General features: G+C 44.1%; 1 protein-coding gene across 4 annotated transcripts in view; it reads left to right on the top strand.

The window, feature by feature from the left end:
- Positions 1-18,809, top strand: part of PALS2 (protein associated with LIN7 2, MAGUK p55 family member) — a 78,602-nt gene that overhangs the window by 5,172 nt on the left and 54,621 nt on the right. Inside the window, exon 1 of one of the 4 annotated variants that reach the window (XM_069958777.1) lies at positions 818-836. The exons of the other annotated variants lie outside the window; for them this stretch is intronic. Within the exon in view, the coding sequence (XP_069814878.1) occupies positions 821-836 (16 nt within the window). The 5' untranslated portion in view covers positions 818-820. Of the gene's footprint in view, positions 1-817; positions 837-18,809 lie in introns of those variants that run through there. 4 annotated transcript variants of the gene reach the window in all.

Raw genomic sequence — 18,809 nt, 5'->3', positions numbered from 1 at the left:
CACAGTGTTAGTGCAGCCATACACGTCCGATAACAGTTTGCACAGCTCATCATTCACGTTTTCTCTATGGGGAGTGGTAAGCCGATGCCAGACAGCTCATGGCTTCATTGGCCCAAAGCCGCTACATACAAACCAGTGACTGTGGTAACAGGTTACCTTTAGGAAACACTTTCGCTTTCTAAGAAGTGTTATTCTTAGTACACTCGCATTGTCTCATAATCTGATACTGTTTAGTCTTAGTATACCTTTATAAGTTCACTGCAACAGGCAAATCACATGATAACCCTGATATGGGTTTTGCCATGAACTTGTAAAACATGCTTGGGGATCTTTTACACATCCAAACATGGGGCCGAGCAAGGATGCAAATGAGCGTCGATCAGTGAGACCAGAACTCTATGGCAGTGCCTTTACATAGCACTATAATCGAGTGGCTGGGACGCGCAAACAATCCTGGATGTATAAAAAAAAAATGTATTTACCTGTACTATTTATTTATGCAAAGTTTGTTGAAAGGTTAAAGGGGTATTCTGTAACAAAAAGTAAGTTTAGCTGCAGGGGGGGGGAGGGGAACCACACACACACACGCACACACATATAATAAAGATGCTTTACTTACCCGTCCCCATACCTGCACAGTGCTGTCTCCGGGGATCTTCTGCTGCCGCGACGTCATGACCAGTCTGATGGATTATCTACTCAGCCAATCAGTTACCGGGGTGGGACGCTGATTGGCTAAGCGGGCGACCCATAAGCCAGATCCAGTATTTTTCACCGGGTCGCGATGGCGGGGATCCTGGTTCCATCGATGCAGCCCTGCATGGTCACTGGGAGAGGTAAGTAAAGCATCTTTGTTCTTTAGCCCCCCCCCCCCCCCCCCCCCCCCCCCCCTGCCTGCAGCCTCATTTTTACTTGTTACCCAGAAAACCCCTTATTGACAAATTCCAAACTGCTGACACTGTTAGATAGCTGTTAGGTCAAGGAGACACCTGTAACCACGGAATACACATCTCTGAATAGAAGCTCTATATACAAAATGGTAGGATATTTAGGTGCGCGTAACACGATCCCTTTTGAAATTTCAGAAGTTGTGATTGGTTGGAGTCTGGCTGAGACCTCGATGCATTACCGACATGTCTCTAAGAATTTGTCAGAAAGTATAGGTACACGCAAAAACACGACTCTGCTAATTGCTGCATTTCGTTGTTTAAAGTGAATGTACCACTAGGTACATCGCTATGGGCTTTTTACATGAACAGACTGGCGTTAGTGCCACAGTCTATTTTTTTGAACCACCACCTGATTTCCGTGCATGGCGCTAGTCTGTTTCTGAGCACCAGCCGGGCATGAAGCACTGGGGGCAGGCCTGCTGGGAGTTTCAAAAGCCCCTCCCTTCTGTGACACAGCTCCTTTAGTTTCAATACAGCCTCGTCGCAGAGGGGAGATCATCATACTGGGGGCGGTGCTCGGGAGCTGGCTAGCCGGTGCTCGGGTATTGGCTAGCCGTTCAAAAAAAGGCGAACGCTTTACGAACATTTATGGCAATGTTCACACGTTTCGTTCGTATTTCTTGCGCAGTGTTACATGCATGATTCCAATGTGCGTCTGCAGAGTGTCATGTTATTAGCGCGTATCGCGCATAATGCTGTACGAACGTTACTGGAACAGTATGTATGATGTGCCTTTTTCTGGGCTACTGGAACAATATGTATCATGTGCCTTTTACTGGGCTACTGAAACAGTATATAATCAGGTACTCTTAGTGGGCTACTGGAACAATATGTATAACGTGCTCTTAGTGGTGTTAAACAGGGACACTATAAGTCACTTGTACTGGAATGAATACACCTGCTGATGCTGTTATATCATCTAACCAAAACGCTACTAAAACCTCTCTCCCTGCTGTAAGATCTTTCCCTGGTTAGGTTGAAAGCGCATCTGCGGTCGAGAGGCGGGAGCAAAATGTTTAAGATTCCAGGTCATGTGGTTCAGCTATCCAATGAGAGTAAATGCCTTTTCGCACTGCATGCAAACTCCCAGGGTCCCTCACGGCCTCCCTGCATGGTGATTGGATTAAAAAAAGTGACAACTGCGATGGGAGGGCTTTCGAATGTTTCCCGCGTATTCGCCTCACTACTTGATTGAATTCGAATCTTTCGAATAGCGCTATATTCGATCGAATACCTACTCGAATCATATTCGCTCATCACTAGTGTTTTACTTGAGTACTTTGGAGGCAACTTTTTCATATGTAAGTATTTTTGGGTTTTTTTCCAAGCTTTTTTTGAACTTTATTTTATTCATGTGAAAAAGGAGCGTTCTTGGTACTCCCATTGATATCAATGCATTTTATTAATTTATTTATGGTTTGTGCACTGACTGAAATGTAACCAATGGTGCGTTTTTCCTGGCATATGGTTAGTAGGAGTTTTACATCTTTATATTGGAGTAGGGTACATGAGTAGTTTCCAAGCCAGGCAAAAAGCTTTGTGATTCTAGTGTTAGGGTGGCTTCACACTCACAGTATTGCAGTAGATATTCTGCTTCAGATCTGCAGCTGATTTGATCGCGGCACGAATTACCTCCCCTTCCTCCCAGCTGCAGAGATGACAGGAGAGGATGATGTGCTCTCCTGTCATCTCATCTACTACTCACCTGCTCCCCCGTTCTGACCAGCGTACATGTTCACCAGAGGTGGCCTGGATTACGCTGCCTTCTCCTGGAGGAGGAGTTGGGGGAGCCGTGCCGGGCGGCGGTGGGGCCTCCGGCTAGGGGATCCATGCCGTGATCCTCATCCGGATCGCGGCACAGATCGTGTGAATGAGCCCCTACAGTAATATAGTTGCACAGTCCCCACTGCCACCACTGTCTGGTCTTCCGGTCTCCGCTGCTGCTGAAAAAAATGCTGCTGCAGTGGAGACCGAATGACCTGACAGTGATGGCAGCAGGGACTGAAAGTATGCAGCTTTATTAAACTGTTTTAATTTAGAAAATTTTAGATTCTTTTAAAGCAATTAAAGAAAACTATGTGCCAATATTCAGTAGATGGTCGCCATTAGCTGGTAAAATCTGTCTGGACATACTCCACCCTTTACACTTGTCCGCACCTAATTAAAGTTTACTAAAGAAATGCCACAAGGAAATGCTAATTTGTAAGAAGCCTAATTAAATGCAATACTCTAGAGCGAAACAAATGATAAATCTAACTTAGGAACTGACAGATGTTGTGTAATAGTCTGTGCATTGATAGAACATATGTGAACAGGACCTTAGAGGGAATGTCATTTCTGTGTGCTTCTTGAAGCATCCTAATTCCCTGCCAGTAAATAAGCCAAATTGTGCTTTATTTATGCTCGTCTATGCCTCGTGCCCTGCAATAGAATTTGGGAAGTTTCCTAAATGTACTTGTGGAGTCATCCAAGTCGAGCATATGAGTTTGGTGATTAAGCGGATTGTTGTGATTGTGTAGTAATTAATACCCTGTAGCTCGAGCAGTATGAATCGCTGGCACGGGTATTAATGGTCATACAGTCTTCAGACGTCGGCTGCTGATTCATTTTTTTGTTTGAAAAGCAATTATCACAACATATTTGTTTGCAGCCGGAGAGCCCGATTCCAGCAGGAGCCCGGTTATTAGCTCAAGCTGCCATGTGACTGGCCAACTGGTGGCAGCACAAAGATTTCCTCGGGACTGCTGCCATTTTTTCTAGGAATATGAATGAATTACTTTAGACCACAAAGAAACTTTCGACCAGTGATTTACTTTAAGGGTGCGTTCACACGTAACGGATCCGCAGCGGATTTCTTGCTGAGAATTCGCATGGAGATCCGCTGTGGATCCCTGCCCTGTACACACTATGGGAAGACAAACTCTCAGCGGGATTGACATCCCGCTGTGAATATGTCTGCCGCCCACCTTGTTAACCCCCCCCCCCCCCGCCACCAGAGCATTTACATTACCTTGTCCACGTTCTGGCTCATTTAGGGGGTTCCTGGCACGTCCTGCTCAGCCAATCAGTACTCTGCCCAGCCGCAGTGCACTGATATCAGTTATAAACGCAAACTAGGAGTTGCTGAAAGGATATACCGTGAGATTATCCTATTCTGACTATACATAGCTTAATATAACTTGGAGATAAATCAACGCAAACACTCAGAAATAACTTTAGGCAAATAACATGTAAAAATCAGAAGCTGCGGAAAGATCGATGGAATATTCATCGCAGCTGAATCCAAGGAGGGGTATTAGTCCAGTTCAAGTTGGAGAGAATATGATGCTGATAAAGCTGAAATCCGCCGGGATAGGTCCTGCACAGTAGGTCGGATCATACATAGTCTTATTTACGAGGGGGCCTTAGAACGTCGTGACTTCACTACGGGGTACGGTCATGCCGTCGTCATAGTGCTCAGCAATGTTGCAGTCTTTCAGAAATTGGAGGCCTGCGTTGACATCCGAGATAAAGATGGAACTTGAGTCACGTCTGTTTTTCCCCATTTATACGGGATCCCATATTGTCGCAAAGGAGAAGTGCCTGGGGAGAATTTCCTCCGGGCAGTAAAAGTGTGAGCGGAGAGTGATCGCACCCTAAAAGCGCTAAACCATAAAGTATGTATGTATGTATGTACTGCTTGTGATATGGAATCTGTTTCCCTTTGCTATTGGCCGGACATCTCCTGATACAAGATTTGCGTCCGATAGTGATACATTTTTAAGCATGCCAAAAGATCAGCCAAGGATCAAGTGTTTTCCCATCCATCAGCTGATCCTTATCACTTTTACATGGGCCAATTAGAAATGATCCTTCGGTTGATAATCTGCCTGTGTAAAAGGCCCTTCAGGGTACAAACACACACAGCAGATACGCAGCAGATTTGATGCTGTGTTCAGTTATTTAGATCTAATCTGCTGTGTATCTGCTGCGTATCGCAGCAGTAAATACGCAGCGTATAAGCCGTGTGTGTTTGTACCCTTAGGGTACAAACACACACAGCATATACGCAGCAGATACGCAGCAGATTTGATGCTGTGTTCAGTTATTTAGATCTTATCTGCTACATATCTGCTGCGTATTTGCTGCGTATCGCAGCAGTAAATATGCAGCGTATATGCCGTTTGTGTTTGTACCCTTAGTCTTTCTGCAGATGCTTGTATTGGGAAGTATAGGCGCATTGTCCCCAGAATATGTTTTTCATTATCTTTCTAAAAACCTGTGTATGCATTCTATAGTTGGGTTTACCCATTGCAGTTGTGGTGTGCATGTGCTTGATTGTAAAGTGCTGAGGTTTACAGCAAGTACTTGAAAAGTTCATGGGCATCATCTGTACTGACCTAAGTGCAGTAAACTCATGAAGTTTTCATGTGCAGTTCTTGACACACTTACTGCGCCACTGCAGCAAACTGGGAACCTTGGTGTAAAAGTGTGGGCAAAATACTTATGGTGTTTAACCCCTTAGTGACCGGCGATACGGCTTTTTACGGCGGTCACTAAGGGGTTAAACACCATAAGTATTTTGCCCACAAAATACTTTTTTACTATTTTGTCCTTATTCTGCTGCCATCAGCTTTTTACGGCGATGGCAGAGAATAAGGCTGCGGGGCCGGGACGGCCCCCACCCCATCCCCCCAGCTACCGGAGGTAGCTGAGGGGTTGGGGCAGTGTGTGGGGTCCGTCCCGCCCCCCCCCCCTTACCGACTATCACCGCTATTAACGTTATAGCGGCGGCCATCGGTAAAGGGGATTACCGGTGCCGCCGCCGCCTTTCATCTCCCCCCGCCGTGAATCCACGGCGGGGGGAGATGAAATAAGTGTATATCAGACCCCAGATCAGACCCCCCTAGTGCCCCGATAACTAACCCCCCTCCCCCGGCGGCCATCATTTCCAAGATGGCCGCCGCCATCCCTGCGAACAAACGATGTTTGTCCGCAGGGATGGAAAAGTTTAAATGAATGAAAGCCCCATGCTCTCCGCCACCGGAGGTAGCGGAGAGCATGGGGCAGTCATCAGGGACCCCCCTGTGGGGTCCCGGTACAAGCGATCAGTGGTATATACTATATACCGCTGATCGCTTGTACCATGTGCCGCCAGCACTTTTTATCCCCTGTCACCATAAATGATTGGTGACAGGGGATAAAAAGTGATGTCCCCCCACCCCTCAAGTCGCCCCCCCACCCCCCCTGTCACCCCCGTCCCCCAGTCACCCCCCCCCCCCCTTCCCCATATACTCACCTGATCCTGGAGCTCTGTCCTCCTCGACGTCCTGGCTGGTTATAAAGTGCGCATGCGCTTCACAACCAGCCAACTCTGGAAAATTTAAAGTGACAGAGACCAATTTGATCTCGGTCACTGAACTATGATTACTGTGATACAAAATATCACAGTAATCATAGTAATACAGTGAAAATGAATGTGTAAAGTACAAAAAGTGACAAACATACAAAAAAATAAAACACACACTTTTTATTATAGTAATAATTGCAGTTTACTCCCAAATTACCCCTAACCCTACCCCAGATTGCCCGTGACCACCGCAGGTTGCCCGTGACCACCGCAGGTTGCCCCTGACCACATTTTTTTATTTTATTTTAGTAACTGCGCTATTCTAATAACCATTACTAGCTGCGGTTTTGCTCCAGCAAATTGGTGCTCCTTCCCTTCTGAGCCCTGCTGTGTGCCCATACAGTAATTTATGCCCACATATGGGGTACCATTTTACTCAGGAGAACCTGAGTTACAGATTTTGGGGTACGTTTTCTCTCCTGTTCCTCATCAAATTGAGAAATTTCAAACTAAACCAACATAGTATTGGAAAAATTCGAGTTTTTCATTTTTACTGGCCAATTTTGAATACTTTCCTCTAATACTTGTGGGGTAAAAATGGTCACCACACCCCAAAATGAATTCTCTGAGGGGTGTACTTTCCAAAATGGAGTGACTTATTGGGAGATTTTACTTTGCTGGCACTACAGGGGCGCGCTGCAAACGGACCTGGCGCTCAGAAACTTCTTCAGCAAAATCTGCATTGAAAAAGCTAATTGGCGCTCCTTTCCTTCTGAGCCCTCCTGTGTGCCCATGCAGTGGTTTATGCCCACATATGAGGTACCTTTTCACTCAGGAGAACCTGCGTTACAAATTTTGGGGTACTTTTTTTCTCTTGTTCCTCATAAAATTGAGAAATTTCAAACTAAAAGAACATAATATTGGAAAAAATTTAAGTTTTTCATTTTTACTGTCTAATTTTGAATACTTTCCTCTAATACCTATGGGGTCAAAATGCTTACCATACCCCAAAATGAATTCTTTGAGGGGTGCACTTTCCAAAATGGGGTGACTTATGGCGAGATTTTACTTTGATGGCACTACAGTGGCGCTGCAAACGCACCTGGCGCTCGGAAACTTCTGCAGCAAAATCTGCATTGGAAAAGTTAATTGGCGCTCCCTTCCTTCTGAGCCCTGCTGTGTGCCCATACAGTGGTTTACACCCACATATGGGGTACCGTTGTACTCAAGAGAACCTGCGTTACAAATTTTGGGGTGCTTTTTCTCATTTTCCTTTTGAAAATTAGAAACTTTAATCTAAACGTATATATTATTGGAAATTTTTAATTTTCCATTTTTTTACTGCCTAATTGTGAATACTTTCCTCCAGCCCCTGTAGGGTTAAAATGCTCATTATACCCCTAGATTATTCTTTAAGGTGTGTAGTTTCCAAAATGGGGTCACCTATGGGGGTTTTCAGGATACCAGACTTCTAAATCCATTTAAAAAAAGAACTGGTCCCTAAAAAAATCAGTTTTGTAAACTTTCACGAAAATGTGATAATTTGCTGATGAATTTCTAAGCCCCGTAACACCCTAAAAAAGTAAAATATGTTTACCAAATTATGCCAGAATAAAGAAGACATATTGGTAATGTGACTTAGTAACTAATTTATGTGATACGACTTTCTTTTTTTAGAAGCAGAGAATTTCAAAGTTCATAAAATGCTAATTTTTTAAAATTTTCATGATATTTTGATGTTTTTCACAAAAAACACACAAAGTAGTGACCAAATTTTGCCACTAACATAAAGTGCCATATGTGACAAAAAAAACAATCTCAGAATCGCTAGCATACGTTAAAGCATCACTGAGCTATAAGAGCATAAAGTGAGACAGGTCAGATTTTGAAAAATTAGCCTGGTCATTAAGGCTCAAACTAGCTGCAGCACGAAGGGGTTAAAGTGAACATATCACTTCGCATAATAAAATAAATATACATATAACCTGGTTGGTGGCGACGCATAAATCCTGGTGGTGTAGTCCATTTTTCAAACCACCACCTAGTTTCTACCATCTGGTGCAGATGGCGGGAACTGAGTGACTGTTTAAAAAATTGACATTTCAGCCCCTGAGTGAGAGATTACACCAACTCGGGGAGCGGGACCACCAAGTTCTCAGGCACATGGGGTGTAAACACCATAACTCATTACAGGTTCCAACTTCCCAGAGAGTGATGGGGTTTTTATACAAGCCTAAAAATTACAACTTTTATGCTTTAGTGGTAGTGATATGCAGTCTAGACTCTCGACACTTGTGGAGTGATTCACATTTTACTGTCTGGCAATCTGATGGGCAAATCTTGGTTTGGCTAATCCATGGCCTATAACATATCGCAGGGATAGGGAACCTTTTTGCCTACCAACTGTTGCAAAACTACAATTTCCATCATGCCTGGTCAGCCAAAGCAAAGTGGGAGGACTGAAGGTTGGATGGGAATTGTAGTTTTGCTACAGCTGGAGGGCTGCAGGTTCCCCATCGAGATGTATAGTGTCTGCTATATATTTTGGTGGAGGATTGATAATGGTAAGGGTTTTTTTCCTGATTTGGGCTAGACTATTTTCCGTCTCCTATTAGAATGAAGCAGCGGGATGCATGTCACTGCTCCAGTTTTTCTCCGTGGGAGCTGTAGAAGCAGCCAAATAGGCCTATGTCCTTATGTGTACTAAAGCCAGCAACCGGCTAGTGGACAAGCAAACGCTTTTCCTTGGCTCATCACTTCCTTCTAACCTGCTAAATGATTATACTTTGATGGCCGCACATCTCCTCGTGTAATAGGTCGGTGCACGTAATAGGACTCTAATCTGTCAATGCTCTGGCTACTCCTCTTCTGTGTCCCAATGCTTGGGAGCCATGCAAAACATAAATGATAGACTCGATCTCTTTTAAAGCGGTACTATAAGCAGGTTCGGGCCAGAGAACCTGCTGATATGAGGCAGCTGCCATTTACCTCCGGATTCCAGGGCTTTAAGTAATATTTCTGTGCAGTCCGGTAAAAGGTTGTTCTCCGTTTATTGCTAATACAGTATGCTAAATGGTAATTAGCGGTTCAGAGCATTTGGGCCATTCCCCGTGCTCCCGGAGCACTAGCACGGCCGCCCTAGCCTGCCTCCTGCCGGCCCGCCCCAATGTGCATATTGATATATGCACAGCTAGGCCACTTGTAATGGGCTGCTCCCTGCACATGCGCCGTAACAAGCGGCCTAGCTATGCATATATATAGGGCGGCCGTGCTGGTGCTTCGGGAGCATGGGGAACGCCCCAAATGCTCAGAGCACACTAATTAGCAATTAGCGGAGAACAGCCTGTTACCGGATCGCACAGAAATATTACTTACAGCCCTGAAATCCGGAGGTTAAGAGCTCACTGGCCCGAACCTGCTGATTTGCTGCTTTAAAGTGGTTATCCAGCGCTACAAAAACATGGCCACTTTCTCCCAGAGACAGCACCACTCTTGTCTTCAGTTCAGGTGTGGTTTGCAGTTAAACTCTATTCACTTCAATGTAACAGAGTCACAAACTCTACCCAAACTGGAGACAAGACAGTGCTGTCTCTGGAAGAAAGTGGTCAATTTTTTGTAGCGCTCGATAACCTCTTTTACAATTCCCTCCCCCCCCCCCCGTCCACTTTTGTATCCAGGTGCTCCTTTCACTGCAACAGTGCTGCCCAACACCTTCAAATACTATACTGCCAGAACTATAATGCTCCCCGATAGTGCCATAACTATAGTGTACCTGGAAAAAAATAAAGCCATAAAGCAAAACAGTGCTGCACATAAATTCAGTAATAATAGTGCTGCACTATGAATGTCTAAAGTAACCAAAAATAAGTACCGCCTCATAATAGAGCCAAACTCCAGACAGTAGTATATGAATCGGGTGCTCTTCTGCCTCTGTGGCCTGATGCACGCCGTATCACTTTATGTAAGAGATGCTGTACTATGTTCTACTTTTACTTTTGTCGTTTGGATCCTGGCACCCTAAGCACACTGGCGAGATGACGTTATTGCATCACGCCAGCCTGCGCTTGGCATTGAACAGAACAGTAGGGCAGAAAGCCTAGTTTCTAAGAATTTCATTTGAAAGATTTTGCAACATATTTTTCAGGCGTGAGGTAATAAGATTAATAATTAACACTGGCCACATGTTCATGTCCATAGAGGTGCAGTACGGCCTTGGTATGTTGTGCGGGGTTGGCGGAGGATTGCTGATAAGCTGTGACCCGCTCACATGTTGGTCCAGGATGCGGAGATGCGGGCAGCTATTTGACAGTGTTATCACGCATCGCTCTCTTTCCCTTTTTAGTTCCTGCACCAACCACATCTAAAGAACAGTTACAATTTTTATGCATGAATAAAAGCAGAAACCAACAGCTGTGGAAACACAACATAGTAAAAATATATCTGATAAAATAACAGGATGGATAAAAGAGAAATACGACCGGACGTGACAAATGAGCAAAGTCCTAGAGAGAAAACCAGTAAAGAATGCTGGATTCTGTCAGTATGCGATCACGGGTATGGTTATTGATATGTGGTACACACTTGGGTAGACACAGGCGGCACCCTCAATAGAAAATAATGTTGCCAGACAGTGTACTTAGACACAGGGCCGATTCTGGGGTTTCGCCTCAGGCGGCCGCCCCGAGTGATGGCCGGCCAGATCACCCCAGCGCGTCCCCCACGACCCCGGGCACTCATCACAGCCTGGAGGTCCGTGACAGCTGCAGGGTGACATCGCGGGACCTGACGGGATGTGGAGAGCGCGGGTGACGGGACAGGTGAGCGGCCGCTGTCATTTTTGTTAAGTGATACTTAACAAAAATGACAGCAGGGGGGACATAATGCCGCCCCCTGCCGGACCGCAAAATCTGCCGCCTGAGGCGGAAGGCTCATTCCGCCTCATGGCAGAAGCGGGCCTGCTTAGACAGTGCTGCTATACTGTACACTTATGCCACTGTATTGATTATACATAAGAAATGTTATATCTTACAAATCATTCTGTCATATAGAACACAGATAACACCGGTGTACTGACGAGCAGAATGCCCTCCGGATACCTGCTGTTAAGGCCCTATTACACGAAACAATTATCGGCCGTATTCAGCAGATATCGACTGTTACTGCCGATAATCGTCTTGTGTAATAGAAGACAATGATCAGCCGACATGAATGATGTTGACTGATCGTTGCAGTCGTTTGTCTTTAAACATGTTGAAAGACAAATGACTAATATAGCAATGATCTGCTGCTGTCACTCTGTGGAACAGGAGCGGAGGCATCAGACCGCTGCTATCTGCTATGGGCTGCCCCGCTGATCTAGCGCTTACCCAGGCAGCTCCCTGCACCACCCCGTCCCATCACCCCAAACCCCCCCCCCCCGTACTCACCCGCTTGCACCTGAAGTGTGTAATAGCGCCAGCGGGGAACGAGGAGCAAGCGAACGCTAACGGCGCTCATTTACTCCTCTCCGTCCGTGTAATAGGGTCTTTAGGCTCTCCTCGGTATGTCTACCATGTTATACAGCAGGGTACTTTACACAGTTATGCCGCCTTAAAAGGTGCAGTGCATTCTTGGTGGGTTAGTCTGCTGATCTAAATTGTTTATGTAGATGATAAAAAATTTCGATCAAGACCAGTGTAAGAAGTGATGGCATTGATACATTCCCTAAAATAAATTTTTGGAGGGTATTTTCAGACCTAAACTGTAGTGTAAGGCTACATTCACTCGTTCCATATTGGAATTGTGGAATGATTAACCGATTCATTCCTTTGGGGATTTCATATTGCAGTAATTTTATGGATCAGTGAGTAGCCTGGAGTGTAATTGTGGCGTGGATTGTCCCATAGAAGTCTATGGGAGCGTCTGTAATCTGCGGACGTTGCGGAAGTATTGTCCCTAACGTCTGCAAAACATAATCCATAAAACTGGTGTTGCAGGTGTAGCTTCTCCCAGCAGACATCAAAACAATTGACTTCCCAGTTTTATGGATCCACAAAAAAATACGGATTATGGATGCATTGCGAATGTATTTTTTGCAGATTGCAGACATAAAATATGGTCTTGAAAAATTCAGGAACATGTGAAAGTAGACTGCAAACTTCTAATACATTACTTTTTCACTGCATTATCTGGGCTGAAAAGTAGCATGGTCACATGGCAAAACATTGGAGGGTGCTAACACCTGGCCCCTCTGCCAATCAGCTGGCTGGTGTCCACACTACACAGTGAATGGGGCAGGAAGCAAAGCTCATCACTGCAGATCGCTGGATAAATGTTTATTAGAAGGGGCTGGCCGGCAGGGGGTGGATTGGGACACTAAGGGTGGTAGTCCCATCCCCAGTGCCCCAAACCGCCTCATTTACATATCTAATAAAGTTCCTCAAAACTGTGCTGAAGATCAAGGTAATGAAAGTACCTTCATCCTCAGCACCCTGTGTGCTTTAGGGACAGATCAGCAGGTTAGATGCTTCTTTCCATTTTATATACAGTAACTATATTTTGTTTGCTGTTTACCACCATATGTATCAGTATTGTAGTTCTTACGAATCGGGACATGCCTGTGTGTGTGTATAGATGCCATTATTTGGTCCTTGACCTGTCTTAAATAAATTGGTGTGGTGTCTTTAACTTTTAACTACGGTTTTATTTTTTTTTTAATAACCAGAAAAAAATCTATTTTTCCTTTTATGTGGATTATGTAATAAAATGCTCGAGGAGGGATTTGCAGCTGCATTCCGTGTGAGGATTATACTGAACCCCTCCAAGATCCTCTTAAAAGGCAGATGCACTGGTCCAATTGGCATCTCTTCAAGCCTGGCGCACCTTAGTCTACTTTATGTATGCCTCTAAGAGTGTGTGGATTTTAAATGAAACTGATCTTTACCGTGCAGCTTTCTGTGGACAAAATCATTTAACTAGTGACAGTCTGAGGAGGCACAGTCGTGTAAAAGTAGTGTCCACGTCTTATTACATGCCCTGTGGCAGAGAATGTGTCATCAGAGAATGATCTATTGTTTGTTAAACTGTTTTTATTTATTTTTTAGTAATTTTTGTTCACCTTTTTATTTTATAATGAAATAATCCTGTTTGTAAAATCAAAATGAATAAAATCGATTTTTATTGGTTGGATAATTGGATACATTTCTATTTGCTGTTTTCCCCAGTTCCAGAGAATTGCACAGTATACTGTGTTTCCCCGAAAATAAGGCACTGTCTTAGTTTTGGGGAAACACTGTAGTAAATATTGCTAGTCACCAGACAGGTACAGAATTATCACTAAGCCCAAGCACTACTTGCAACACATGGCAACTGACTGATCTCTTACAGTGACCACTCTTTCTCAGGACAGGTTCATTGTCAATAGTATTTGGCCAAATTTTATGTGAATCGGACACGGTGTGGATGAACAGTTCACTCTCGGCACATCTGATGATATAATGATGATTATTATTATTATTATTATTATTATTATTTATTTGTAAAGGGCTTTTCTTAAATATGAGTGCAATACAGGTTATATTTATATTAAATTATACAATAAATTAAAATAAAGCGATACAGAATTAGAGACCTGCTCCTGAGAGCGTACAGACTAGGAGGACTGGGGGTGACACGAGAGGCAACAAGTGCTTTATTTGCCAATGTTCCAGTCATTATACATAAAGTCTCAAATTGCCTATAGGTGATTGGGCGAGCCAGTCACACGCCATTTTCTGAGTTCAGGTACAATATAGATGGCAAGTACAATGTAGATGGCACCGAAGAGGTTATAAAGAGGATGGAGAAGGGATAGCAGAGAGGGGGATGAGATTAGGGAATGTTATAAGCGCACCTGAAGAGATGAGTCTTCAGGGCACCCTTGAAACTGTGGGTGTTGGAAATAAGTCTGAGGTCTTTGGGTAGGGCATTCCAGAGAACTGGTGCAGCACGAGAGAAGTCTTGGAGGCGGGAGTGGGAGGTTTTGATTATGGAAGAGGTTAGTGTAAGATCATTCGCAGGACGCAGAGCTCAGGAAGGATGATAGGTGGAGATGAGGGAGGAGATGTATGGAGGGGCAGAGTTGTGGAGAGCTTTATGGGTGAGGGTGAGGAGTTTGAACTGTATTCTGTATTTAATGGGTAACCAGTCCAGGGACTGGCACAGGGGAAAGACATCGGTATAACAGCTGAAGAGGAAGAGTAGTCTGGCTGCTGCGTACAGGATAGACTGGAGGGGAGAGCTTAGAGAAAGGAGGACAGATTAGTAGGGAGTTACAATAGTCAAGACGGGAGTGGATCAGTGCGACAGTCAGAGTCTGAGCGGTGTCAGTGGTGAGAAATGGGCGGATTCTAGAGATGTTTTTGAGATGAAGATGACAGGAGCGTGCAAGAGCTTGAATATAGAGAGTGAAGGATAGATCAAGGATAGATCAGAGTCTAGCATGACCCCCAGACATCTAGCTTGATGCACAGGAGTGAGGACAGTTGTTAGTAATTGCGAAAGAGAGAAGGCTGTGGTTGGATAACTGATGGATCATTTGTGAAGTTGGAGACTGAACAGTGGTGAAAGACAATCAGGTCCAGAGAATTCCCACCCTTGTGTGTAGGAGAGTGAGATAGCTGTGAGAGGCTAAAAGAGGAGGTTAGAGAGAGAAGCTGAGGAAATGGGAATATCAACGGGGATCTTGAAGTCGCCCAGGATTAGTGTAGGAACTTCTGTGGATAAGAAATGAGGGAGCCAGGTTGCAAAGTGGTCGAGAAGAGCCAGGGGTGCGATAGATAACTACTGCTCACTCAACTTAGATGTAGTTTTTGTGCGTGTCGCATGCAATTTATATCTCAAGTCTAAGTATCCGTCATAGGGTAAATTCATATGGACGGCTCTTATGCTGATTACTTTCAATAAGGATACATACTCGCAGCGGGATTTACATCCCGCTGAGAGTATTACGTGACAGCAGCATTAACGCCCTGCTGGCCGGAGCATACTTTACCTCCCCCTGCTCCGGCTTGCCTTGGGGACTCCCGGCGTCTTCACATCCCGTTCAGCCAACCTGTGGCTGTGGTGTTCTTCAACATTCACGATCAACTCTGATTGTAGGGACATTTGAAAATTTCTACCTCGGCAAAATCTTAATTGGAATAAAAGCTAAAAAACTGCTACTGACATCAATAGCCTACTATGGGGGACTCCCCTAAACCAGTTATCATGATTCACCCAGCTTGGCCATTCTAAGTTCCAGTCATCTTGAATTCTTCTGTAGCATTCTTTACTTGGTCATGATCATGTTTCACTTTCATCACACCAGAAGGATCGACGTAGTTACAATACGCTGATCGTGCTGGTAAATAATCTGAATCTACATTGTGTTGGTTAGTAACCACTCTCGACTGTGCAGTAAGAAAAAATGTCATGTTTATGGCATCAACACTCGGTGATACTATGAAACAAGCCTGCCAGCCTCTCTATCCCTCTGTCTTACAACATATGTTGGGGAATCTTACCATAAGGAAATGTAAGAGCTATTATTTCTGGGAATTTTAACTGGTATTACTGGATAATGGAGGCACTCGCTATACAGGCTTCGACTAAAGAACATGCTTACTGATTAAATCCTGGTGCTATTCAGTGTTTCTCAACCATCGCCACCATTGCTTCCTTAGGGTAGTGGGTGGATCATCATAAAAGAGAATTCTGGGAAGGCAGTGTTTCATATTTTCGACTCCATTCTTTCATACTGCCCACTTATTTCCTCTTTTCTCCCTCAGCTGTGTTCTTGCCTTTGCAGGTTCTGTATCACCCACAGTTCCATCGACTCCTATTCTAGTAGCCCTGGCTGCCTTGTACTCCATAGTACATAGCATTTCCTTTTAGCCTTAGTTTTTTTTCTTAGTATGGCCATGGACCTCGATACCAAACTGTTTTAGGAGTTGCAAAGTTTGGAGCAAAACACAAGTGCGTTCTGCGAGGTGTTTTTTTTTTTTTTTTAAGGTTTTACTTCTGACTCTCTGCCATTGTACATGTTAAAGCAAGTTCTGCTTCCTGGGCACATGGTGGATGGGTCTCTGCTTATTCCCAAGAAATTGTGTAAGAAATCTCTGGGCATGTCCCTATGCCTTATGACGAAAGGGTAAAGGGTTTTGTGTAGTCTGGCAGTACTAACGATAGAGCTGACTAAATGTCTGGTTTTAGTTTCTTAAAAGCTAGGCTCCCTGTTGCCCCGGTCTCAGAGGCCTCATGTAGTACCTGCAGTTTTGGAGAGGCATTTGGGGTCAGTTCCCTGTAGTACCCTGCTAGCCCCCAAAATTCTCTGAGTTATTAAAGTGTTGACGGTAAAGGCACCTGCTTTATAGCCTGACGTCGGGTGTTTTCCTTAGTAGGATATATAATGTGCCAGATACTCCACTCTAGTCTGTATCAGGTGTAAGTTGCCCTTTGAAGCCTTACATCTCACTTCGGAGAGAATTTCCTACGAGAGAGACAGACTCCTGCAGACATTCCTACAAGTGTCAGTACACATGAGAAGGTCATCATCCTGCTGGATCAGTTGTGTGGTGGGATAGTCTTGTCCTCAACCATGCAAAACCTGATGAATGGCCTCCGATAGGGCTGAAGGGGACATACAGTTACTCCTCCTGGACCTGGTATTGTCTGACAGTACTACTCATGAGTAAATAATAGGTATTCCCAGCTATCTAATAGTACTGAGAAAGATACATTAACCAGATCTCCAGACTTTTGATACTCCATCTACAGATGTCCTTAGAGGGGGGAACTGATAAATTAACTCCACCCACCCTCATGTGTTTTTGTTTCCTCTATTCTCCCTGACCTCTGGCAATATTTGAGAAAAACTGTAAAATTTGTAGACTATACAAAGGAGTTTCTTTTTCTTGGGACAGTTTCAGTATTGGTGGAATTTGAGTAGACTCAATCACAGTCGGGGGGGTGGGGGGGTGGAGCTCATTCTACTCGCTCATGTTTGCTATATTTTATTATAGGCGCATCACACGATATAAGACGTGCAGCTTCATGTCTCAAGTCTGAATCTTTTGCAAGTTTTAACAGACTTTTCAACACAGAACAGGCTGGCGGATGAAGGACAGTACATCTCTGGATATAGTCGTTGCTTTGTTAATTATAGACTTATATCTCCGTTGTCTAACTGGAACTAAAGCTACATCTAACTTCTAAAGCACAGAATGTAATATAATAAAGATATGGGGTTTATCTAAAGTCATAGGCAAGTTCAACCATTAAATTATTGCATATGTATATTTTATAAATGAAATACAAATGAAGCATAATTATTCTCAATAGCAAGACTCTTATCACCACCAAATAAGAACGCCCTACCATAATGTCCATTTACCCTATTGGGATCATTTTGGCAGTATTCAGACCACCTGCAGCCTTGTTGGTCATGCCATTCTTCCCTTCATATTGGGGTAACATAAGAATGAAAAGAAGTAACATAAGAGGGATGCAAATGGGCATATATCCCTCAAAGGTTTATTTCCATCATAGAAATTAGTGGCCTACCTTTAGGACCCATTGTTATCTCCATATGTGGTGTCCCCTGACCTGGGCCCTGCCTGGCGAGGTGGCCTCTGGCTGCCACATACAGTTGGAGACTGTAGAAACGCGACCAGGGTTATAAAAACAGCCAAATTCCCAGTGTTATTTTGTTTCCATACCTTCAATAGATGTAGCTATGAATATACCATAGGATGGAATACCCCTTTAATTTCTTCCCAACGCTTGATGTGCCATTAGGTCATGATTTTAAGAAGGTTATATGGAACCGGCTCGCCAACCAAGCCTCCTCTGTACATGGCAGGTGCTAGTTGTGTATTCCGATCCCAGCGATTAATCCTCTAGCTGTCACGGACACTTTACACTCTGCATAAGCTTTCAAACAGCTTTGTCAATGGAAAAAATTAAAAAATTATAGCTCTTAAAAGGCAAAAGGGAAAGAAAAGTAAATGCTGGCAGAAATGGCTGCCGCTGGAAGGGGTTAAAGGAGATCTGAACATTTCAGGTATGTTGTACTGAAGTGTTGGTGTTATGTGCGTCTTAGTTTTATTTAAACCAGTTGCCATAGACCTCATGTAGTAATGTTACAATGAGGGATAAACAATATCTAGAGGGCAGTATGAAAGCAGCAGGTGATTGACATGGTTAAGCTTTTGAGCGGATTTCAAATGCTGGACTTATGAGGATAATGTTTTTTTTAATGCCATGCATTTGGACTACGTACTTGCGTATTTAGAATTGGTGATCATTGACTTTAAACTCTGTCGCTTTTAACACTTAGCTGCCGGCTAAAACTGTGAATATATTCCCTCCACAGTACATATCAGGGAATTTCTAACACTTATTCCCATCCACTTAATCATGTGATGGTTTTCCTTTTGAGTTGCCATCAGATCATGAAATAGGTAAGGGTCCAGGTGGTCCCAAACGGAAAATCTTACTGTGGCTGTAAAATGTCTATTGTTCTATTACTCGTA

Source organism: Dendropsophus ebraccatus, chromosome 2 (genome assembly GCF_027789765.1).
Source record: "Dendropsophus ebraccatus isolate aDenEbr1 chromosome 2, aDenEbr1.pat, whole genome shotgun sequence".
Lineage (NCBI taxonomy): Eukaryota > Metazoa > Chordata > Amphibia > Anura > Hylidae > Dendropsophus > Dendropsophus ebraccatus.
This window is presented reverse-complemented; position numbering and strand designations above follow the sequence as displayed.